The sequence below is a fragment of the Periplaneta americana genome, chromosome 2 (genome assembly GCF_040183065.1).
Source record: "Periplaneta americana isolate PAMFEO1 chromosome 2, P.americana_PAMFEO1_priV1, whole genome shotgun sequence".
In the NCBI taxonomy this organism is placed as follows: Eukaryota; Metazoa; Arthropoda; class Insecta; order Blattodea; family Blattidae; genus Periplaneta; species Periplaneta americana.
Genome location: NC_091118.1, coordinates 192,913,794 through 192,939,316, shown reverse-complemented (window position 1 = coordinate 192,939,316; position 25,523 = coordinate 192,913,794). Strand labels below are relative to the sequence as shown.

At 35.0% G+C, this 25,523-nt stretch overlaps 1 protein-coding gene across 7 annotated transcripts in view; it reads left to right on the top strand.

Annotated features, from left to right (window-relative positions):
* The window catches only part of Prosap (prosap), a 427,686-nt gene that overhangs the window by 367,620 nt on the left and 34,543 nt on the right, over window positions 1-25,523 (top strand). For 5 of the 7 annotated variants that reach the window (XM_069819212.1, XM_069819213.1, XM_069819211.1 and 2 more), the window contains 4 exons: window positions 8,728-9,006; window positions 11,029-11,208; window positions 13,237-13,483; window positions 23,793-23,994. In XM_069819212.1, the coding sequence (XP_069675313.1) occupies window positions 8,728-9,006; window positions 11,029-11,208; window positions 13,237-13,483; window positions 23,793-23,994 (908 nt within the window). The remainder of the gene's footprint in view (window positions 1-8,727; window positions 9,007-11,028; window positions 11,209-13,236; window positions 13,484-23,792; window positions 23,995-25,523) is intronic. The other 2 variants (XM_069819216.1, XM_069819215.1) reach the window with 1 other exon arrangement.

Here is a 25,523-nt window from a genome sequence, read left to right as displayed (position 1 = left end):
TAGATTTTCAAGTTTGGCATGTTGGATGTGGCCCTTGGGAGGGCCCGCAGACACACAAGAGTCTGTGGGGTAAGTGCTCCATCCTATCTCACTTGTTCTACTTTACCAGGTTGCAACCATTTGACATAAGTGTGGTGCTGAATATAGGGAAGAGCTGCAAGTATATCAACTTGTGCAAAAACAATCCTTCTGCTTCAGATCCATTTCTGGAGCATCTGTATGTTGAAAAGAGTGAAATAAAGCTTATCGACTGACTGACCAACAGACTGACTAATTGACTGGCTGATCGATGGTCAACTTACAAACTTCTCGACTGACTGACTAACTGGTTAATCGACTACCTGACTGACATCTGGCTGGCTGGATGACTAGCTAGCAGATTGATATACTGGTTGATTAACTGGTACACTAGCTAGTTAACTGATAAGACTGGTTGACTGTTAAACTAATGGCTGACTGATCAATAGACTAGTGGCTGACTGGCCGATAGACTAGTGGCTGACTGGTTGATAGACTAGTGGCTGACTGGCCGATAGACTAGTGGCTGACTGGTTGATAGACTAGTGGCTGACAGGTCAATAGATTAGTGACTGACTGACCAATAGACTAGTGGCTGACTGACCAATAGACTAGTGGCTGTCTGGCCGATAGACTAGTGGCTGACAGGCCAATAGATTAGTGACTGACTGACCAATAGACTAGTGGCTGACTGGTTGATAGACTAGTGGCTGACAGGCCAATAGATTAGTGACTGACTGACCAATAGACTAGTGGCTGACTGACCAATAGACCAGTGGCTGACTGACCAATAGACTAGTGGCTGTCTGGCCGATAGACTAGTGGCTGACAGGCCAATACATTAGTGGCTGACTGACCAATAGACTAATGGCTGACTGACCAATAGACTAATGGCTGACTGACCAATAGACTAGTGGCTGACTGACCAATAGACTAATGGCTGACTGACCAATAGACTAGTGGCTGACTGACCAATAGACTAGTGGCTGTCTGGCCGATAGACTAGTGGCTGACAGGCCAATAGATTAGTGGCTGACTGACCAATAGACTAATGGCTGACTGACCAATAGACTAGTGGCTGACTGACCAATAGACTAGTGGCTGACTGGCCGATAGACTAGTGGCTGACTGGTTGATAGACTAGTGGCTGACAGGCCAATAGATTAGTGACTGACTGACTGACCAATAGACCAGTGGCTGACTGGTTGATAGACTAGTGACTAACTGACCAATAGACTAGTGGCTGACGGACCAATAGACTATTGGCTGACTGATTAATAGACTAGTGGCTGACTGACCATGTAGACTAGTAGTTGACTGACCGATAGACTAGTGGCCGACTTGCTGATAGATTAGTGGGTGACTGGTTGATAGACTATTGGCTAACTGGTTGGTAGACTAGTTGCTGACTGACCAATAGACTAGTGGCTGACTGGTTGATAGACTAGTTGCTGACTGACCAATAGACTAGTGGCTGACTGGGTGGTAGACTAGTGGCTGACTGACCGATAGACTAATGGCTGACTGACTGATAGACTAATGGCTGACTGGCTGATAGTCTAGTGGCTGACTAACCGACAAGCTGACTGATCGACTAATTGACTATTAGGATAGCTGAGTGGCTAGCTGATTGACCAACTAGCTGACTGTTCGAGCAGCTAGCTGATAGATTTGTTTGCTGACCAGTTGACTCGTTAACTGATCGACTGGCTGAATGACTAACTCTCTGACTGGCTTGTTGACAGATAGACTGACTTACTAGCTGACTGATAGACTGACTTACTAGCTGACTGACTTACTGACTGGATGTCTAACTGATAAACTAGCTGTGTAACTGACCGACTGGCTGACTGATAGACTAGCTGACTGCCTAGTTGACTGATTGACCAACTGGTTGACTGATATACTAGACAGCTGACTGACTGATTGACTGACGAAAAGACTGACTTGTCTTCGTCTCAATACCGTCCTCCATCCTTTCTTTTTCCCTTTTCTTCCTTCCTAAATAACCTCTTGTATGTCTTTATAACCCACTTTCATTTCAGGCGTCTTTCATTCTGTAGCATACGATCTCTTTAAATAGCACTTCTCCAGAAAGTTTTCCGGTCATGTTTTGTATTAATCTTGTTCTTTACGTGCATTTTTATATACTTGATGATACATTTCAATAAGCAGAATGATACTTAGAATAGAATACATATTTTGCAAGGTCGTGATTATGCATTATTCTCTCTCCTTTGGTATTGTTTATGTTTAGATAGTTTCGTAACTGTTATTTTATTTAGTATTCACGTATACTCATTTTACTCTTTCTTCTCAAGAATGAAGAATCTCTTCCTTTTCAAATAAAACAGTAGTAACATTTAGATCTACATGGTTTAGTGCGAGCTACACAGTGAGAAATACTTCCTGAACTCCCATGAAGTATTTCTGTTGGCTAGCTTAAAGGTGGTGAACAATCTTGTGTTGTTAGTTTTACTATCCTTCATCTGCACCACACAGTTTGGTTTAAAATTATGCGTGAAACCTGGTAAGGTAATGTTCATGTTGTTTGTGCTTGCTTGTGTTGTGGGTTGGTTTGGTGGTGATGGTTGTGTAGGTTTCACAGTAGATGGTGCTTACTAACAGGGTGCGGTGCTTGATTTGTGGTAGTAGCACGTAACATGGAAATAATGGCTTATCTTCTGGTGAGGAGCAAGTTGTAAGATATTGCCACCTCACTGTGGTCGAGATGACATAATTTTTTACCTCAATTAAGAATCTTCAGCTATTGTTTCCGTGACAGAGTGTACCACACGCCAGAGTAAATTGATTCCTCTCCTTTTATACAGGGGCATAACTTGAGGAGATGATCCCTTAAGTTACTGTGATAACAATAATTCCTATAAACATGGGTCTGATTTCCGACAGTTGGAGATCTATAGAGTTATTTTATTTCTGAAAAGCACACTCCTGTGAACTGTATGCCAACTCTTCAGGGATGAAATGGGTGAAATTTCTATTTTATACATTTTTTATACTAGAGACTTCGTCGGACAAAAATATTACTTCTGAGAAAAAGGTGTATATAATGTACATAATGTATGTGTATAAACTTAGAATTTAAAAATTAAATACACACAAAGAGAAACATCTTAGTAAAAACTAGCCATACCCGTGTGCTCTGCTGCACCTGTTAGAAATAAATATAAAGTAATTACATAATTAAAATAGGACGTTTGATCCAGGGAACAACTTTTACAACAGCGCAAGATAATCTGCTTCGCTCATTACCCAATTTTTTTTGCATTGCATTTATTGCATATATGTATTTTAACACAATTCAATTGAGCATAGTTAAAATTTGAATTATAAAATAATGGATTGCTAAGCTAACGTACTATTACTGCATACTAAATCAATACACTCTCGTTGTTCGTTAATTCTCTGAGATTAAAATGAGTGTACATAAATATTATTTTAAGAAATACAGGAAACGAATGTACAAAATAGCCTATCAAATTTTCTGTGCATAAGAAGCTATTTTAATCTTACCTGTCCTCGATTTACTCAGACGTTACTGTAACAACATTATAGCATTATGTCCATCTAGAGAAACTACACTTTTCAATGGTGAAATAATAATTAATTATACAAATCGGTTAATTTAGCTTCTGATATTACTTCATACAAGCACAGAAACATTCCCTGTAGGCTATGTTTAATAGCTTTCGATTGTAGATGTCCAAGGCCCCTGTTTCGATTGTTGTTGTCCAAGGCCCCTTATAGACGAAGTCATTTGTTCTTAATTCATTGCACCATCTTAGATGGCGTTATTTTAATTTTAAAAACTCATTTATCTCATTAAATATCAGTCCTATCAAAATTTTGTAAAGAATAAAACTTATCAGAAATCATTTTTGAAGAAACTTTTGTTATGTAACATTTTTCACAAAAGTCAATAATAAGCGAGATATTTCGATTTATTTAATTCAGGCCTCCTTATAACCCCCCTTTTAAATAAAGTATTTTGAATGCCATATAGCCTAAAATCTAAGTTACAACGAACTTAATTTATATTCCAATTTTCATATAAATCGGTTCAGCCATTATCGCGTGAAAAGGTAACAAACATACAGACAGACATACAAACAAAAATTTAAAAAAATGCGATTTTCGGTTTCAGGGTGGTTAATTATATATGTTAGGACCAATTATTTTTGGAAAATCGAAAATTACCAGAAAAATTTCGGCTACAGATTTATTATTAGTATAGATAATACATGTTGAACCTTTCGTACACTACTTTTAACACTTGAATATAAATAATTGATTAAATGGCGATCTTACTCGTGTTAATTGTGTAAGTATGTGCGGCTTACAGCTGTTTCGGTGCTTCTTCACACCATCCTCAGAGCCTACTAGATCTCGGCGTCATCTCGAACTTCGCTGCCTGTGCGTTCGATTGTTGAAAAGAAATGCTTACAACACATACAATAACATAAATACAGACATGGAAATCCTACACATACAACCCAAAAACCAAAAACTCAACACACTAGAACAATACGAAATATACAGACACACTAAAACACACCCTGATCAAATTCTCAACACACAGATCAATTTCAGAACACACACACTCTTTGACATCACATTTCAACACTTTTCAACAATCGAACGCACCCACACAACAGGCAGCGAAGTTCGAGATGACGCTGAGATCTAGTAGGCTCTGAGGATGGTGTGAAGAAGCACCGAAAAAGCTGTAAACCGCACATACTTACACAATTAACACGAGTAAGATCGCCATTTAATCAATTTTTTTTTTAAATAATACTCGTATTTTGAGGATTCAGTTTTGTCCACAACTTCCAAACGTCTTTTTCTCAGAAGTAATATTTTTGACTTAACCTGTTTTGCTTGTAAACTGCTTACATACAGCAGTCTCTTGTTATTAGTATCGATACTTCCAAGATTCATTAGTATCAGTTAAAGTTTTTGAGTTATTAATTTTTTTTTCTAAAAATTTTGACTTTTTCAAAATATATCTACTCTCACAAAATATATGCTACAAGCCTGAAAAAAAAAGTACAGTATGTTTGACATACACATAATTTAATAGAAGAACTGTAATTTGAATTTTGAATGTATGAGTGACTGAAAAAAATTTAATACAGTCAATTTAACAGTTTAAATGTCTTTAGTGTTTAGATAGTATGTTTCATTTTTTAATTTTGAGAATATTTACTTTATCTAAAAAAAGTTTTGTAGTTTTGTTAACTACATTTTCAGAATGTGCAGTAAAAATTACAAGTTATTCTGTTAACATGACATTTATTGGAGCCTGTAGTATTTGAATGTGAGTATAGTAAATGCTGTAAATAAAAGTGTAGAAAAATGACTTTAAAATGTCGATTTTCTGTCACGAGAACCTGTTTGTAATTGTAAAATATAACTAAAGCATGAATTTTAAGGAGGAATATGTTGATAAAATTTGACCGACATATAAGTGAATTATTTCTGTGCGAAAGAACGAAAAATAACCAACATTTCACGCATTTCCTCCCTTAAGTGTTAAATATGCAAAAGCCCAACCATTCCTAGTTCTATTTAAGGCTGTGCTAGATGTACACAGTTTTGTGGGTTTGTAAAGTTTTATCCATGATGTCGTACAGACATATTTTAATGCTGAGTACACGGTTATACTGTAATTTTTATGTGTGATTTTGAGATGTAAATGCTGTTACTACTGTTGTGGAATGAAAGTGGAAATTTCCACACCTCTAACTTGTTTTTTAGCCAGAATTAATGCAATTTAAATATGAATTTATATGTAATTTGATACTTTATTATTTAGACATAGAACTCATTCTTCAATTCAGTAAATTCTTGTAATGTTTTACTTTCTTATACTTCACAGTTGCTGGTTTGTTAATGTCATCTCACTAATAAACATACCGGTACTGTATGGGATGTCGTCTGAAATAATGAATTATCCTTGGCCAACTTGTGTGTAACTCGTATAGCTGAATTGGCATGTTATGTCAGCAGGTATCTCTCCGTATTTAAAGCGAAACACTCATCTGAGCTACTAGTATGCTGTTGACTCATGAGAAATAATTCCATGGCATTTATTGTTTGGAACTCTAGAAAAACCCCAGCAACTCTGAATCTGGTAACTTATTCTAAACTCTGTACTGTACTTCGATTTTCTAAAATTATATTATTTCGGACTTTTTTCTTCTTCTTTACAAATAATGATAACTCTGCAACTAATTAATTGATTAACTAGTGGACTTACTCGTGTTAATTATGTAAGATTTGTGTGGCTTACAGCTGTTTCAGTGCTTCACGCACCATCCTCAGAGCCTACTAGATCACGGCGTCATCTCGAACTTCTCTGCCTGTTGTGTGGGTGTGTTTGATTGTTGAAAGGTGTTGAAGAGTGGAGTCAAATAGTGTGTGTGTACTGAAGTTCGAGATGACGCCGTGATCTAGTAGGTTCTGAGGATGGTGCGTGAAGCACTGAAACAGCTGTAAGCCACACAAATCTTATATAATTAACACGAGTAAGTCCACTAGTTAATCAATTATATTCAAGTGTTAAAAGTAGTGTACGCAAGATTCAAAATGGACTCTGCAACTGTTCAAAATCGGACCCATGTTTATAGAAAAATAAGAGATCATCTCCTCAAGTTATGCACGATGATTATGAATCATTCCGTTTAAAGCTCATCAAGCACCATGCCATAAAGCGAGCATGGTAGTGGAAGATAGTTGAAAGTCATCCAAATTCTAGGAACCATGTGCAAAGGCAGAAGTGTTTCAACACCTAACAAAGAAATAAAAATTCCTACTATCCTGGTATATCCTCTTAGTATTCTGTAGAGTAAATTTCAGTGTTCTTAATGACATTGTTGAGTTTGGGGAGAAGCATTTATGGGGTACTTCAAAAACTGGATTTCTTCTTGGAGGTACAGACTATTATCAGTTACCCTGCTGATATTAAAAAAAAATATTTAGTACAAATGGTAAAGGAAACTGTATTCCCTTGAAATTTGTACGGTCCAGTTTATAACCGTAAATCTGTGCCTGATTCCGTTTGCAGCATCAAATGTTGTGGTACACTCTGAACACCACATGATGACTGGTGCTACTCCCCATATGTTTCGCATTCAGAACTTGACCCCAGTAGAAGCAGCAGCGGCCTGGAGTCGAACTCGTGATAAGATTAGGTTTGCCAACCCTGTGGGAATCAAATTGAGGTCGATTGAAATTTATATACAGGTGGGATAGAAGAAAAGAGGAACATTTATTGCTTCAAGAAACATTACTGTTTTATAGGTCTGTATTTAAAATCTGCCTTACTTCCATATCCAGTTTGTATGAAACAAGTATCTGCATACAACATTTTGAGATAATCGACATTTAAATATTAAATACAAATACTGAACGTATTATCTTTAAGTTCACTTGCTCCAAAATATAGCTTGCATATTATTTCATAATGATTATCTTCTACCCTCTATGTCTTTTCCTGTTTTGGGAAAGAAAATAAAAGCATACTATCACACAAGTTACGTTGAAGTTTGTTCTTTATTTGGAGCTTTGGTTATAGAAGTTTTGAGCAAAACGTTTTATTCTCATCACTTTGAAATTCAATTAATGAAAGTATTTGTTAAAATTCATTTAATTACATTTAGTACGTATGTATCTGTGGTTATCTCCAATTTCCTTGTAAATTTATTGATTTTGAACAATAATATTGTTATATTTTTAATGATTAGCTTGAAGTATATTTTAAAATATTGATTTGAGGAACGTAGTACTTTCTTATTCATCTTGATTAACCACTATTAACACTTTATATCACTTAAGATTCAGCTATTAAAACAACTTTCACGTGTTTAAATTGAAACTATAAAGTTGTTTTTATAGCTAAATCCTAAGTGATAGTACTTTCAATAGCCAAAGAAACTAAATCCACCAACCTTCAGATATGACCTTCATTTTATTTATTGGATCTCTTAGAGGACTATATTTTAGGGGCGCTATAATCTTTAGCATGGCTTTTTTTGCAAGGAAATTAAAGCTACGAACCTTATCCCTTGTTGAGAAGGATCGGGGTAAAATTTACCTCCCATTCCTATCCACGTCAAAATTTGAATTTAGCACAATGGACCCATGTCAGTGGTTTCAAGCGTGAGTGGGTTTTTTTTCTATGGTTCGTCTATCAAACAAACCATAGCTTCATTTATATAAAATACAGGCACCAAATTGAAGCCACTATATAAAGCATAATAAAATAAACGAATAACAACTAAATTTTCGGAAATTTTTCATGGGTGAACACTGTTACTTTTCTGATGGGCTGCTTTCAGTTATATGAGATTTTTGCATATGGTGAGGGAGGGGAACGGAAAAAAAAAGAAAAGATATGCCTTTTTAAGAATTCGAGGTAATGAGATCCTAGAGACTACTTTGACTGTTTCCTTCAAGGAGATACTAACCAGAAGATCCAGATAAGTTCCGTAAGGTTGGCAATCCTACATATGGCTCTCAGTTCGTTGCTGTGACTTTGTACCTCCCCAAGTAATTGTGCCTGCGTTGGGTGATGGTTTAAGCCGTGCATGTCCAACTCTTAAAGTAGAAAGTAATGATTTTGTTGAGTGGGGCATGTTGATGGGACGAGGGCATTGATGGGGCCGGGCTCACTTGTGTTTGCAGTCCCGTTCCGAGAGCCCCCCAGGTACAACCCTCGCCGTCGGACTGCAGGGGGTGGGGGGGCACCTCATCACCACCACCATCCTCACCATTTTGGCCACCATCCCAACCTCCCACACCTGAACCGCACGCCGTCAGACCCTCTCGGTCTGGAGATGCCACCTTCCCCCTCCCCCTCGAACCGTTCGCTGCCGCCCTTCAGTTCGGCCTCGTCGAGTCTGAGTGAAACTAGCAGTGGGTCTACTCAGCCGAGCGTCGAGGACAGTGCCAGCTACGTGACAGGTAGGGCCATGACGCAACCATCACCACCGGGGGGTGCCCACAGTTCACATGTACATGATTTTGCTTAGTGTTCAGCATGGATAAGTTCCAGGACACCAGAAGGCGAGACTCCAAGAAGGTGAGGCTTGAAGTCTCATAGAGTTCACAGGAAAATTAACTTAAATTCATGTTGTTAGAGATGGGGTAAGAACCTCTTATGATTGACATAAAGCCAGTGTTTTCACTGAAATGCCCAAAAAAATTTCAAAATTACTTCTTATACATTTCAATGATTCTCTAAAATTTGTACAATCAGTGATTTTATAAAATATCGAATTATATACATTGCACTCAACCTGCACATTCACACTGATGTAATTTGGCAGAAATATTCAAAAGAATCAAAGTAATTTTTATGTACCGTACATTACATGGAACCTTTGGCAGAGAGCTAGTGATTACAAAAGTCTTTCAGAATTACTTTTTTGTACATTCAATTTAACCTGTGTCATTGACTCAAACTAGTGATTAAAAAATGAAAGAGAATTAAAGTCTTCAAAGCATTGAGCCTCTTTTATTAACCTACAGCCATTGATTTCACAAAATGCCAAAAGTTGCTTTCAAAATAATTACTTACCGGTACTGTATACATTACTTAAGCAGTGGTGAAATTTATACAGCAACTATACATAGTTTCGAAGTTTTCTTAATATTAATTTAAAAATGTTCATGTATTAAATAAATATCAACAACACAAAATACAGTATTTTAGTCCAGCAAACCTTTTGGTTTCATTTTATTATGTTGGTTATGGAGGTTGTCACCTTACCTCAAAACTAGTTTAAAACCACAAACGAGAAGTATATAAGTACTATTTAAGTGGTAATTTGAGGAAAAATGTACATTGCTTACGGGGTAAACCTGTAGAAGGTGTGTTGATACCTTCTTCCTGTACGATTCTTCAGTATCTCAAAATTATGTACTTTGATAAATTGAGAGATAGTGTGAAGTAAATAATTAAGTGGTAAAGATCTCGTACATTTACGTTGCATCATGACATCATATCCACAAAGGATCCATTTTCAGAGATAAATTATTAAATTATTTTCCTTGGAGATTAATTGAATAAAAAATACCAAAAATATCCTCTTTGACACATATAAACACCCTCTCTTTACCATTATTAAAATTCAATGTATTCTAAAATGCATTCTGAATTAAAAGTTGAAGAATTAAAAGCATGGTTTAGTAATTGTGATGCACCTAATTTCTTTTGTTAATGTAATATTTGAAGTTGTAGGCGATCTTGTACATTTTATTTGAACCAGATCTGAAATCTCTGCTACCCTTCTGTGAAGTATTATTCTTAAGTAATTTGTTGTGTAAAAGACAATAGTTGTGTTGTCTGTATGTAGAATCTCGATTTTACTAACCTATTAAAACTACTGTTTTGTGTACCATTTTCTAGAGTGATTGTGTTATTAATATTTTTGTAATATGATACTAACCTAAATTCAATATGCTTTCACAAAAGTTCGCAGTATATGTTGTCACATAGCATGAATGAAAGTGGTAGTCTAAAGAAATTAATTTTCATTCCAAGAACAATCAGATGTGTTTGATATTTTGTAGATGTTGCAACATTTATCTTAAAATTTAGATGTTTCGTAATTTCATACAGAAACATTTTATCATCACTAAATATTAGTTCACATAAGAACAATATTAATAATAGAGATTAATTTATGTAGTAAGAAGGAAAGAATTTGTAACTGGTGTTATGTATTGAAATAATATTTCTAAATATCAGAGAGAATTGCGTTGCAAGAAAGGTTTCTTAAGAAGAAAAATGCATTCTGCATTATTATTCCTTGAACATTTACACAAGATTATTAGTATATAAACGAGTATATGTGGGAAGTGTATGTGGAACGATTGTGTAGATTACGTTTTGTTTTTCAGAGAGTTATTTTCGTAATGTCTCATATCCCAGTTGTGTAATCAGGGAAGTTGCATTACTTGGGTGGTTCTCACTGCCTCCAGATAAAAGTCTTGGTGATACTAGTGACATCATCAGTGACAGCTCTGGTGTTGGAACATCAAACAGTGATACCACAACGCAGGGATCTGTGACCTTGCCTGGCACAACTGTTGTCTGTCTGGAAAATTACAGTTCTGGACTTCCTGGGCACCTGCGCATAACCCAGGGTGACATTCTCGAAGGTAATCATGCTGCATAACTCTGAGAAACTATTCATGTGAAGAAGAGGGGGGGGATTACGTTTGTCTAATCTTGAAGCAGTTGTTCCAAGAGAAAAATAGAATAGTAAGGTTGATAATGAAAGATATTGATCATCAAATTGAGAAGCATGTGAGAGAGTTTTATATTGCTGGATGAATAATAATTGTGAAAGATCAGATACCGGTACTGAAGGAATTAGACAAGGTGAAGACATTGTGAGGATGTCCCATAACAAGATTAATGTTTTATTTTTTTAATTTGTTAATTATGGAAGAAAACGTTAGTTTTGTAGTCTGGTAATCTGATTGGACTCTGTGTTATTCGTCATATTTCTGATCTCTGTTTGTGTAAATAATTAATTTATTGAAACTGATGTGTTTGTGTAAAGAATTAATTTATTCAAATCGTTTATCGAATTAGAAATGTCATCTATTTTAGAAAGAATCCTTGTAAGTACCGAAACGGACCACCTGGTGTAGAATCTTGAAAGATTATGATGGTCGTGATGATGTGATTTATTATCATCATCATTATCATCCTTCACGAATTAGGCCTCTGTAGACTGCAAGATGAAAAACCAACCTCAGACACGTAAAATTTTCTGATGTCTCTTAGCAGTGAGTCTGAACATGTCCTTGACAAATTAAAAGTGTAAAAACTGGTTGGTTTTATTCTCTTAAAGTGTCTTTGTATTCAAAAATAGATTCTTTATGATTATATGAGCTGAGAAAAGATGCGCATTAAACAGCAAAGTTATGGAACTATGTTATTTTTAAATAAATATTTATTTTATTTATTTTTATTACTAGTAAGTTCGAAATGAATACAAATTAATAAATACAATGAAAGATAAACTAGCCCACTCCTGAATGAGTAAGACTCGTGCTCAGGAGGGGATTCCAATACAGACAAAAATAAAATTAAAATTGAGAGTGAATACAGATTAAATAGTGTTTAATATGTTTAAACCCAAAATATAAATCCAATACAAATTTTTTTACTATTTTTTTTTTATTAATTTGGAGAGGATTCGTGGTTGAAATGTTATTGCAATAAAATTTGTTTAATAATCTGGGACCTTGATTCATGCTGTGATAAAAAGCTGCATTGGTTTTACATTTTGGTTCAGACAAACGCAGAGAATTCATATTTTTAGTTCTATACTTATGTATATACCTTTCAGAGTTATTAAAATTTCTATGAAAATATTTTAATAAAATAATACATTTGTTTAATGTTGAAAACTTTGAAATGTTTAAACAACAATTCAGTTGGGTAATATTTCTGCTTTTTTAAACAAATTTTTAATACTTTTTTTGTGTAGTAAAATTAACGGATAAAGGTTAGATTTATAAGTTCCACCCCAACCTATAATTCCATACATAAATATAGATTGAAATAATGCTAAATAAATTACACGTAAACAGTTAATTGACAAAATATTTCTTAGAATAACAAAGTAACATAATGTTTTACGTAATTTATTACAAATATAATGAATATGATTATTCCATTTTAAATGATTACCAATAATCATTAACTTCATTAACAACTGAACAATTGCAATTTATATCGGAACAATCAGAATTATGCATTTTAATTTGTAGTATAGATGAAATTTGTTTATTACTTTTATTATTTAAAGAAAATGGGATAACTATTGTTTTATCTTTATTAATTACAAGTGAATTTAAATCGAACCATTTTTTTATTAATTTTAAGCCGCAATTTACATTATAATAAGCATCAGCCCAAGTTTTTCCACTAAAAAGTAAAACAGTATCATCAGCATACGAATATCAATCACCTTCATATTCTTTAAAGTCTATCATTAAAAGGTCATTAATATATATTAAAAATAAAATGGGTCCAAGGACTGTTCCTTGCGGAACACCTAAATGGTACAAGAAGAGAAGGTACGATCACATTATTATTTAATTCTTGGCAGGAGATTGTTTTTATTGTTTTTCGATATACTGTAGGCCTACCTGTATTGTTATTTTGTGCAGTAACAGGCACAACGGACTGTGGGCTTCTTGAGGGCACTCTGCGAGGCCAAGGGACAGGCCTGTTCCCAGCACACTGTGTACAAGAGGTTCGGTTACGGCAGGGTGCAGTGCCACCCCCGGCACTCCCTCAACCCCCGCCACCACCTCCACCTTCCATCTTGTCTGGGTCACGCACAACCAGCAGAGTGCAAGGTCGCAGAGAGTCAATGCACAAACACTTCGCAACAGCGCCACGACTCAAGAAACAGTAAGTGAAGACCAGAACTGTGTAGTGCAGATCAGTGGTCGGCTTCTCTCTTTGCCGGCCACTGGCGTAGATGAACAAGAACCAAATTTTTTATTTTGAGAATATCATGTGGATTACATAAACAGCCTATATTGTTGTTCAGAATCGTTCATAAAATGACATTTTAAGGCACTCATGGAATAAAAGTTCGACAGCAAGAATATGTCATTTAACTTGTTTGTATTTATAACAATGCTACACCATAATGTCAATATTAATTTAAGCAAAGAATATCTAAAGGAAAATATTTTATACTCGACCATGCCGAAATGTAGTAATTATACACCTGGTAGCAGCCCTTTAATGGACCTCATTAAACTACACCTATTCATTAAAGTTCAGGTGTTCTACCAATCAGAAAATACCATTGTAGCAATATGAAAGCGCAAGTATCGATTATTCTCAGATATGCAATCGAAAGACAACTAGTTCTGTTACTATAATAATTAGCGTTAATTGTAAGTAATATTCAAATAAATTCAATCTGTCATCTCGTTTTTCAATGTCTAATTCAATTTCAAGGCTATATCAAGATTAATGTTTATTTTACTCTCTAGATTATATCAAGGTCAATGTCGACATTTGTTTCTCGGAAAAAAAATCAATACTTTCGCGTCTGCGCACATCTCACAATTTACGAGGTATTGCACAAGGTTAGTTCCGCTCCTCAGTCAGATAAGAATAACATGAATACTTATTAATAATTTAAAGTTAGAAATATGGTCGAGCATAAAAAGTCGTATGAAACTTGACTATAATGGTAATTAAGACGCTCGTATGAAAATTATGAAACTCGCTTGCACTCGTTTCATAAACATCCTCGCGTCTTAATTACTACCATTATAGACTCGTTGCATAATGTACTCTTATTAACGGACATGTTTCGATAGATATGCCGGAACCACTGTTTCTGAAATCTCTTCCGTTTTCTTACTCTCCAATCATTTAATACATTTCTCGTGCTCTCTTTCATACTTTCACGATATTTTTTTGGGAATTAATAACACTCACTTCTGCTTCAGAAGCTTCTTTTAAAATATCTGCTTTTAAATTGAGTTCCATACTTAGCAACAAAGTCAATAAATTCAACAAACCAAACAATGACGTAAGTTCACTGCTGTGGAGTAATGATTAGCATGCCTGACCATGATACGAGTGGGCCCGGGTTGAAATCCTGGTTCGGATGAGTTGAGGTTTTTTCCAGGGCTTTTCCTCAACCCATTAAGAGCAAATGCTGGGTAACTTTCGGCTCTGGATTTATTTAGCCGGCATTATCATCTTCATCTCATTCAGATGCTAGATAACCATAGCAGTTGATAAAACGTCGTAAAATAGCCAATTAAAAACAATGATTAATTGATGAACTAATGGACTTACTCGTGTTAAATATTTAACACGAGTAAGTCCACTAGTTCATCAATTAATTATATTCAAGTGTTAAAAGTGGTGTACAAAAGATTCAAAAATGGATAAAAACAATGATGTCATGAGTATATTGCAGGCTTTTTTTCAGAGTAACTGATTAGAAAATTTTGTATCTTATTTACCTGTTTTGTCTTTATAATTCTGTTATAATGCTCTTGTACAAAAAGAATAGCGCCTGAAATTAGTTTATAATGTTAACCTTTGTAAAAATTAGGAAACTTCCGCAATATAGCACAAAATTATAACCTGATTTCACAATATACTATTAAATTATCCTTACTGGTATATACAGTATATAGTTTCACACATAATTTATACAAACATCTGCTCCGTTTTCTCAGAAATGTTTAAACCACAATTCTCAAATTTTACATACATTCCCTAAGTACTCTAGTACATATGTGGATAAGCTTTCATTAATACAATGCAAATATTTATTCAGGTATGATCAGTCTGTAAAAATTTTAGTTTTAGTCTTTGTATGATAGATTTTGCATTTGTTCCGATATTAATTTTGTATTAAAACTCCTAGATAAACCAAACCTTAACAGTAGAGGTAGGAGCAATGGATGAATGTGTGTACAAAATTTTGATTCTGAAGTTAACAGTTTCTAGGGGAGGGGGGAGAAAAAAAAGAGTGGGCACATATAAGGTCAAATTTTTCCATTATATTTTTCTCAATAAATTTTTTAATCAACCGTAGTCAGCAGTTAGTAACTTAAAAATTTACATACTTACACATTTTATGATTATGATGATGTATAAAAAATTTCATGAAAATCCATGTGGGATTTGATGAGATACGATTAAGTTGCAAAAGACAGACTAACCCTGGTTCACACTATTCTGCTCTGTAAGTTTCTGCAACGTGTTTGGCTAGTTATAATAGCACAGGCGATATTTAAAAGTGCATTCTGGATACGCTATGGGATGCGGGCTGGAAAAGTAAGTGGTATCAGGTCATCTGTCTTCTTTCCTGCCAGTTAGTCAGCTGATTTCAGCAGTAGCAGTAATATCGTCAAAATTCGGAAGAAAGTTGGTTTTAAACAAAAATAAAAGTATAAAATATTACAACTTTTTATTTTAATAAACAGTAAGATCTTGTTCAGTTCACGACCATTTAAATGAGAACCATACATGACGAGTTTCATGTTTGTTCCATAAATTTCATTCATTTGTTTCTGATTTTTTTTAAATATCTTGAAATAAGCAAAAACGCATTGTTTTGATTAAAAATTGGGAAATGAAGTGACGAAAGCTACAACAAATTTTCAGTGGCGTAGCATGAAATTTTGAGCAGGGGAAGCTAACTCAAGTTGTCTTTCATGCAATATGAGAAAACGTATTACAAAAATACAGTCTTAAAATAAATAGTAGTCAATGTCAAGTCAGCAGTCGAATATTGGTTGGAACATCGTAACACCAATAAGGCATGACCTCAAATGGTACGTAGTAAAATATGATTTCACGGTTTACACATATCTCTAAACAAATAGACACGTATAGGTATAACATTAGCTCACTCCCTGTCATAGTTAGAGAAATCACAATATTAGTATCATTACGTAAGTATGCGTCTGTCTTTTGGTTGTGTCCTTCATTGACAGGAAGGGAGTCGGTCATTTGTTATTTAAATCACACTTTTGTTCGTAAGTCAGTTTTGATAATATAATTGTCCTAAAAAAATTCAAGTAAATTAGTGTCAGGAACTGTTATTTCGCTCATTATTTATTATATCAGCCACAATGCACACTAACACTTCAACTGAACACAACTGACGAAAAGGGATAACTCTGAAACTACTTATTTTAAATGTTAAAGCTAGCTTTTTGCGAGCCTTGCGACTAGGGTAGTTTAGTTAGAAAGGGATGGAAAATCTGCTGGGTGTATTACACAGAAGAAACCGGTCTGCTTGGAAGCTGGTGTGTGCAGGCTTCTTGTTTACTGCTGCATCACAAATCATCCTGAGCTGCTGCATCACAATATTTAACGCGTAAATATAAATTCTATTAAAATTAATAAATAATTTTCTCCATAAACTGCAGGTTTATTATGAAATTATTATCAACTGGGGAAGCTAAGCTTTTTAGCTTACATTGACGCTACGCCACTGCAAATTTTAAAGAAACTATTCAGAGGAACAGTTTATATTGAATTCTAAATGCATTCCTTCCAAAGCCTTCTCAACAAATCAACATTCTCGTATAAGGAATCACTCTGGTTACACAATTCTTTTCTTTGGAAATGTATTGCTATTATTCCTGCACAGTCAGCGTTGTGTTTACTCAACATTACTTGCTTACAGAAGGTATGTGCGTGATTACATGTAGGCCTAACCAGCTGAAACACTTGGATGGAAGTGATGACACAGTGACGTAAAGAATGACAGATCGCATGCAGGAAATGCACTGAAGTAAGATAATCGTGTGATCAGGCGTCTTATTGGCAACGTCACTTATCACGTCCGATATATTGAGTTCGTGTGGTGAAAGAAAGTGCCTCACCACTCCTTAGACATCCTCTTTCGCTATGGAAAGTTCAACAGCTAATCTTCAGAAACAATATCAGCACTTCATTCTTTTAGGTTTCCATGGAAACAGGTGTAGTTACTGTTTACGGAAATGAGTGTAGAGAAGAACTTCACTACGTGAGGGTGATTTAGGAGTAGCAATAGCACTTGTGTTGGACGTCAGGCGCGGATTATGAAACCATAATGTAATTAACTAATGAATAGTGTTGTAGCTGGAATTATTAAGTGATAATCATCAGGAACGCCATATCGTAGCAATTTGTGAAATCACTCGCATAACAGAAAAATTGAAACGGAACATCTCTAGTGAGATCCATGGTAAAATGCTAATTTTTACACCAATTTTTATTTAATTTTTTGGTCAAGGGGAAATAGTAGTAGAAAGTGTTTTTGTGAAAGACTAGTATTTTCCCTGGACCAAAAATGCAGTTTAAATGGAGTAAAATTAGTATTGGTAAAAACCATTCCTTTGCGATCCTCTCATCTAAGCCACATAATCTACTCGTAATATTTACGCAAATACATACTATCTTCAAGACCAATTAAGCAGGTCATTAGGGATTGGGCTCACAGACGACATATTAGTTACTGGAACTCAATTAAGGGTTGTAATCACAGCAAGGCCCTTATCAAAGGTCTTGCAAGGACAAAATCGAATGAGCTGCTGAGATTTAGCAAAAAGCAGCTCTCTTGGGCAACAGGATTTCTTACAGGACACTGTGCCCTGAAGAAAAACTTATACAGAATGGGACTTATTACTGACTCACTGTGTATAAGATGTTCACTAGGAGATGAATCAGTAACTCATCTTCTGTGCGTTTGCAATGCGCTTGTGCAACAAAGATCTCTCTTTTTTGGGAATCACTTTCCAAAACTTGAAGAGATCTCAAAGGTCCCAGTCCACAGTTTGATACAGTTCATCAAGAACTTGAAACTTTTGGACTGAAAGGGATGAACGACGGGGATGCGCAATAGATCTTATAGGTCGCAGTGCTTGGGCCGGAAGGAACACCCCTATTAAATCTAATCTAATCTACGCAAATACATCTTCTTGCTAATAATGGTGCTATCTCTCAGTAATGTTCAGAACGAAGGAAGTAGAGAGAAAAAAAATTCTCCTAACACACCACAGTCCAACTTCATGTCCTTATGTTGACGACACTGTGTATTTAGTTCAAATTGGTCCTAACCGTAATGGCACAGTTCAAAGCTATGGTAGCAAATTCTCCGCTTTAGCATTATTATTATTATTATTATTATTATTATTATTATTATTACCATTATTATTGAGTTTAATGAATTTAAATACTATTATAGTCACAATCATGCCATGGTATGAAAGAAAAATTTCACAACCTCGAGCGGGAATCGAACCTGCGACTTCCTGTTCTCCGGTCAGGCGCTCTAACACTGAGCTATCGAGTTCGCCTCAGGCCAAAGGCTTGGAATTATCCTTTCATACTGGCGACTCTGTTATAGAGTACTGTCCATAGCGTCTGATCTAGTCAGCATTGCTTATGGGTTGAAAGAAACTTTTACTAATGTAATCTTCATCTTACGATGTTTGGTGACGTATATTATTATTATTATTATTACCATTATTATTGAATTTAATGAATTTAAATACTATTATAGTCACAATCATGCCGTGGTATGAAAGAAAAATTTCACAACCTCGAGCGGGAATCGAACCTGCGACTTCCTGTTCTCCGGTCAGGCGCTCTACCACTGAGCTATCGAGTTCGTCTCACGTCAAAGGCTTGGAATTATCCTTTCATACTGGCGACTCTGTTATAGAGTACTGTCCATAGCGTCTGATCTAGTCAGCACTGCTTATGGGTTGAAAGAAACTTTTACTAATGTAATCTTCATCTTACGATGTTTGGTGACGTATATTATTATTATTATTATTGTTATTATTATTACCATTATTATTGAATTTAATGAATTTAAATACTATTATAGTCACAATCATGCCGTGGGGAATCGAACCTGCGACTTCCTGTTCTCCGGTCAGGCGCTCTACCACTGAGCTATCGAGTTCGTCTCACGTCAAAGGCTTGGAATTATCCTTTCATACTGGCGACTCTGTTATAGAGTACTGTCCATAGCGTCTGATCTAGTCAGCACTGCTTATGGGTTGAAAGAAACTTTTACTAATGTAATCTTCATCTTACGATGTTTGGTTTATTATTATTATTATTATTTTATTTTTCTTATTGAGACAGACAACTAATTCTCTGAACTTTCAGAGATAGTTATAATAATAGTGCAGATACATTTTTCATAAAGCGAATCTCCTGAGAATCCCTCGTAACATGATCAACTAATGATTATGCTATCTTAGCACATAAAAAATTCCGAGGTCATTCAAAATCATCAGTGGGCAGGTCATCTAAATGGATCCGTTTTGCATAGCATGTTATAATATTAACTAACCTCATTATTATGAACTTTTTTCAAAGTCAACTTATTTTTAAAGCAAAAAATTCATTTGCCCTAAAATTGTAACGGCATTTAGTCTTGAGAAACTTTTCCACGTCACTGGGACTCTCAGCTGGAATAAAATCTCCAGTGAGTGAGTAATGTGTAGGCCTCTTAACTTTTTACTACAAATTTAATATGGTCCACGTAAAATACTGCCCCCTATTGGAATTCTATGGGCTTATACCTTTATCTTTATCTTTCAGTGTTCTAAAAACAGAGAGCATTATCTGATTTTGGAAAATAATGACACATATCTCAGATTTTATTTGCACTCTTGAGAAAATTGTGTGTAGTGACCTAGAAAAGATCATGGCAGACCTCGATTAGAGGACAGCACCTGTGTTTACACTATTAGGATGAAAAGGAGATGGATATCTGATTGTAGCAGGCAATCAGGCGAAACAGCTGATACCATTATCAAACTCCATAGTGGATGCACCCTGAGCGATACACTGATTGCCGAATAACTGACCACATGGTTTAACACGGTACAGTCCTTCACACTTCAATATCTCATAGAAATCTCGTGAAATAAGATTCTTTATTAAGTCTTAGGAATAATATAGGCATAAAGTACCACTGTAAATCTATTGAAATGCCTAGCAGAAGTTAATGTTAAATGTTGGTAGTAAGCCTACAGTACATTGTATCTGACGTTTAACTCCAATGATATGAGGCAACTGGGTAGCTCAGTTGGTAGAGGAACTGGCTATGGACTGGAAGGTCCCAGGTTCAGTTCCGAATTGCCAATAGAAAAAGTCTAAGCTACTCTTCTTTCAAAGAATTTAAGACATTTCGATGGTTTGTTTATCTATTAACACGTTAGAGCATAAATTTTTCAACCATATTCAACTCAAGGTACAATCAACAAGGTGCAAAGAATTGTTGTTGTTTTCTAATGCCAGGCATTTGACAATAAAGTCATTTGATCTCTTGCACTCCAATATTTTTCAAAGATATTATCATGGTCAGCCACTGAAGCACAGATTTTGAGGTGTTCCGAATCCATTTCGTGGTTTGAGTTGCACAATGGGCAGTTAGGGGACTGATATATTCCAATTCTATGCAGGTGTTTGGCCAAACAATCATGGCCTGTTGCCAATCTAAATGCAGCTACAGACGATTTTCGTGGTAAATCGGGAATTAACTGTGGATTATGATGCAGAGAGTTCCATTTTTTCCCTTGAGATTGTGTTATCAAATTTTGTTTGTTCAAGTCTAAGTATGTAGATTTAACAAATCTTTTCACAGAGTAATACGTAGATTTAGTAACAGGTCTGTAAGTAGCAGTGCTGCCCTTCTTTGCTAAAGCATCCGCATTCTCGTTTCCCAGGATTCCACAATGGGATGGTATCCATTGGAATACAATTCTTTTATTGAGTGATATTAATTGAGAGAGCATTTTAGTTATTTCTGCTGTTTGAGATGAAGGTGTGTGTTTAGAGACTATTGATAGAATAGCTGCTTTGGAGTCTGACAATATAACTGCATTCTTAAATTTATTGGTGTGGCATAGAAGATTCCTGAGACTCACTGATTGCAATGATTTCTCCATCAAAACTTGTTGTTCCATATCCAAGAGATCTATAAAGTGAGAAGCATGTAACACCTGCACTGGCACCTTGTTTGTTCTCTGGAGATCAAGGATCTGTCGGTGTATAAATGAAGCCAGTTTTGTGGAGGGTACTTAATATTAATTGTCTCTAAAGACAATTTTTTCATTATTTCAGTGTTTACTTCTGACTTCAGTATTTCTTCTCTTAAATTTAGATTATATTCTATATTTAATAGAACTAAAGGGTTTGGTTTAATTGTAAAGGAACACCATCAGTTTCTTTTAGAGAATTTTGTGATTAAACCTGAGTACCAGTACTAACTCTGTTTGAGTTTAAAAGTTGAATTGATTAAATTACTGTTATTGTATTGTTTTAGAAACTGCGAAAAAAAATCTAAAAATGTTACTGTTTAGCCTCAGGGTACAATTCGGATCTCTTTTTTGAGTCAAGATGGCGGATAGAAATCCAGTTTCGTTCAGTTCACGACCATTTAAGTTAAATGAGAACCATACGTGACGAATTTCATGTTTGTTCCGTGAATTTTATGTATTCGTTTCTGATTTTTTAAAATATCTTGAAATAAGCAAAAATTGGGAAATGAAGTGACTGAAGCTACAACAAATTTTAAAGAAACTAGGCCTATTCAGATGAACAGTTTATATTGCATTCTAAATGCATTCCTTCCAAAGCCTTCTCAACAAATCAACGTTCTCGTGTAAGGAATCACTCTTGTTACACGGAGTTTTGAGTTTCTTTCCTTTCCAATCTTTCCCCAAGCTTCAGTGGCACATGTGGGCATTTCAAGGCACACTAATATGCTGCGAGCATACTGGTTGAAAATCTCTGTGCTAAGAGAAATATATTAAATTCCTTTCAGCTCTATATATAATCACAGTCTACTATATACAGTCGCGAAGCTTGAGGTGTTTTTTTGCAAGTCTCGTGATAAAGCGCTCCAAGCGGTTAGCAACTAGAAACAATAGACTGTCCACGGTCGACTTTGGACTGTGTCGTATTTCCATCGAGTGCTAGCTCGTTGCGTGTTTCACATTGATGCTTGTGAAATGTTCGTTATTGGTTGTAATGAAAATGTTAATGGCTAAAATATAATAATTGGAATAATAATATGGGACAAGGAGCAGACGTTTGTAGTGCTATAAATTGTAGCAACAGTAAGAGAAAGAGGCCAGAGTTATCCTTTGTCCGATTTCCGAAAGATTCAGAAAGGTTCCTGGGTTTCCACAAGAATGCTGTGCAGAAACAAAACTGTTAATTTTGAAGTCCTTTGTGACTGTTAGAATACATTGATCCTTAAATTTCACAATGAAATGTTTCAGTCTAACCGAAAGGACATTAGATACCGGTTAAAGTTCTGTCACTTAGGCTGCTAAATTTCCAGAGAAATAAAGGTTAGGTCTACTTTTTTTTTCAGAGGATATATTTTTAATTGTAGCTATTAATTTTGTTATTATTTTTATGTGTTATTTTACTAAAGACGTAGAAAAATTAAGTTTGTTTTAATGAAATTTATTGATCACGTTTTATTTTCAATTCTGGTGGGATTATTATTGCTTAGGCCTACTTTTTTTTGTCAAAGGATATGTTTTTAATTATATCTGTTAATTTTGTTGTTATTTTTAATTTGTTGCTTTACTAGAGACGTAGAAAAAGTCTGTTACAATAAAATTTATTGATCACGTTTTATTTCCAATTCTGGTGTGATTATTATTGCTTAACCTCATCCCACTTTAACTACATAAGCCTACACTACAAGTACCGGTACACGTAAGTTACTCCATTAATTCATATTTCCATTATTATTGTTGCAAAGGGAAATGCAAATTAATATTTATTGGTTTCATAGTTAATTATCGCTATAATCTTGAATGAGTGAAGCTATTATAGTAAATTTCAGTTCGTTTTGCATGAACAAAAATTATAAAAACTTATTTCTTGCAGGTATCTTAGAGTTTATGGTGGAATTTAATATACTTCATTAAAATGATAAATTAACTTTATGCATTTAATATTTCAATAATGGAAGGAAGGTGTTAATTTTTCCAAAAGAACACGACAACGAAAGTGTAACACATTTTGTCATCTGCTAGGAGAGATCTGCGATGATGAGGCGATAGTAGCGATCCTAGTGGTGAGCAACTACCCATGTTTGCATTTTTACTACATATTGAGCTTCGCGACTGTATATAGTAGACTGTGATATAATGGTATGTGTTACTTCCTCCTTGTTGACTTGAACAATCTCTCTGTTTAGGTTACCAGCTGAGCCACGCACAGTAGTTCTGCATCGAGCTCGCAAGGGCTTTGGCTTCATCCTCAGAGGTGCCAAAGCCACGTCCCCGTTGATGGAGTTACAACCATCTGATCGCTGTCCTGCCCTTCAGTACCTGGATGATGTGGACCGAGGGGGAGTAGCTGACATGGCTGGCCTCCGCAAAGGAGACTACCTTCTAGCCGTAAGAATCTTTCCATGGACTTAGATTAAAAAGACTCCATATTCGTAATCAACATGTATTGCACGTGATGTGAATTGTTTCGGTATAAAATCATCATCGTAGTTAATTACTATCATCATCATCATCATCTACATTACGATTTAGATACAATTGATCTTTTCCACTCCCAGTTAATTTTTCCTCCTCTTTAGGGTTTCCACATTTCAAGAAAGAGAAATAAGAACATATGAATCAACGTTCAACTTTTGACACTACACTGAATCAACAGGTCAACAGTTTGACTTGCTGTTGGTTCCTTCTTATATCAATATAAAAATTTTATTAAAAATTAAAACTTTAAAATTGTTAAAAATATTAAAAGAGGTAATATACCTTATTGACAGAGTAGTTTCAGAGACACTGATGATGACACTACACTGGTGTCGAAACATTAAGGTATATTACCTTTCTTTTAATATTTTTAACATTTTTAAAGCTTTAATTTTTAAGAAAGTTTTCACAGTTTTATAATTAGTGTTAAAGTGAACAGCGAAGACAAATGAATTCTTATATCACTTACTAGCTCGAAGATTAATAAATTTTATTTTCAAACCATTAACGTAAATTAATGCCATGTTGAATCTTTCGTACACTACTTTTAACACTTGAATATAAATAATTGATTAAATGGCGATCTTATTCGTGTTAATTATGTAAGCATGTGCGGCTTACAGCTGTTTCGGTGCTACTTGACTGAGGCTCTGAGGATGGTGTCAAGTATTGTAGCGTTCATAGTAATTTTAAATGTGTGTCACATTCTTTTAATATCACTGATTAACTTTACAACTTCTTTACTGCGTTAACTTTTTAGGAAATTACCTGGCTAACTAGTTTTGAAGTGTTCAGCTGGTAATTTCCTAAAAAGTTAACACAGTAAATAGGTTATAAAGTTAATCAGTGATTATAAAAATGTTAAAAGTGTATATAGAACAATTAAGTTCTTTTATTACATTAGCTGAAGATCTGTTTCTCTAATCCTTTCATTTAATGTTCCCTATAGATGCATTTCATAGAAATATGCTCAAAACAATTTTAACTGAAATTGAAATATTGTTGGTGCACCAATCAGTACGAGTGTACAGCCATTTCTGCAATACTGTCATAGTATAACTTTCCTTTCAACTGTTCTTTTCCTTGTTACAAAACAAATCAAAAACCATAATGACCTCGAAATACATTTCGTCTATATTAAAATGATCATTTTATCAACAATCGAAAGTGACTCAGCTAATCTTAAGGCCTGCTCCCACTTAGCAGAATCAAACCGAATCAAATCAAAATGAAAAGTTTGCTGCTGCTCATATCTAGTGGAATCGAACCGAACAGTAAGTTACTTTTGTGTTTTGTCATACAAAAGAGGACAATTCTACAAAAGATTTATTAATTTTTCTTCATTCATATTAAATTGTAATTCTTGTATACATACTCTTTCGGCAATAACTTTCAATAGTAAACGAATTAAGCCATCAAGAGTGGATATGGTTAATTTG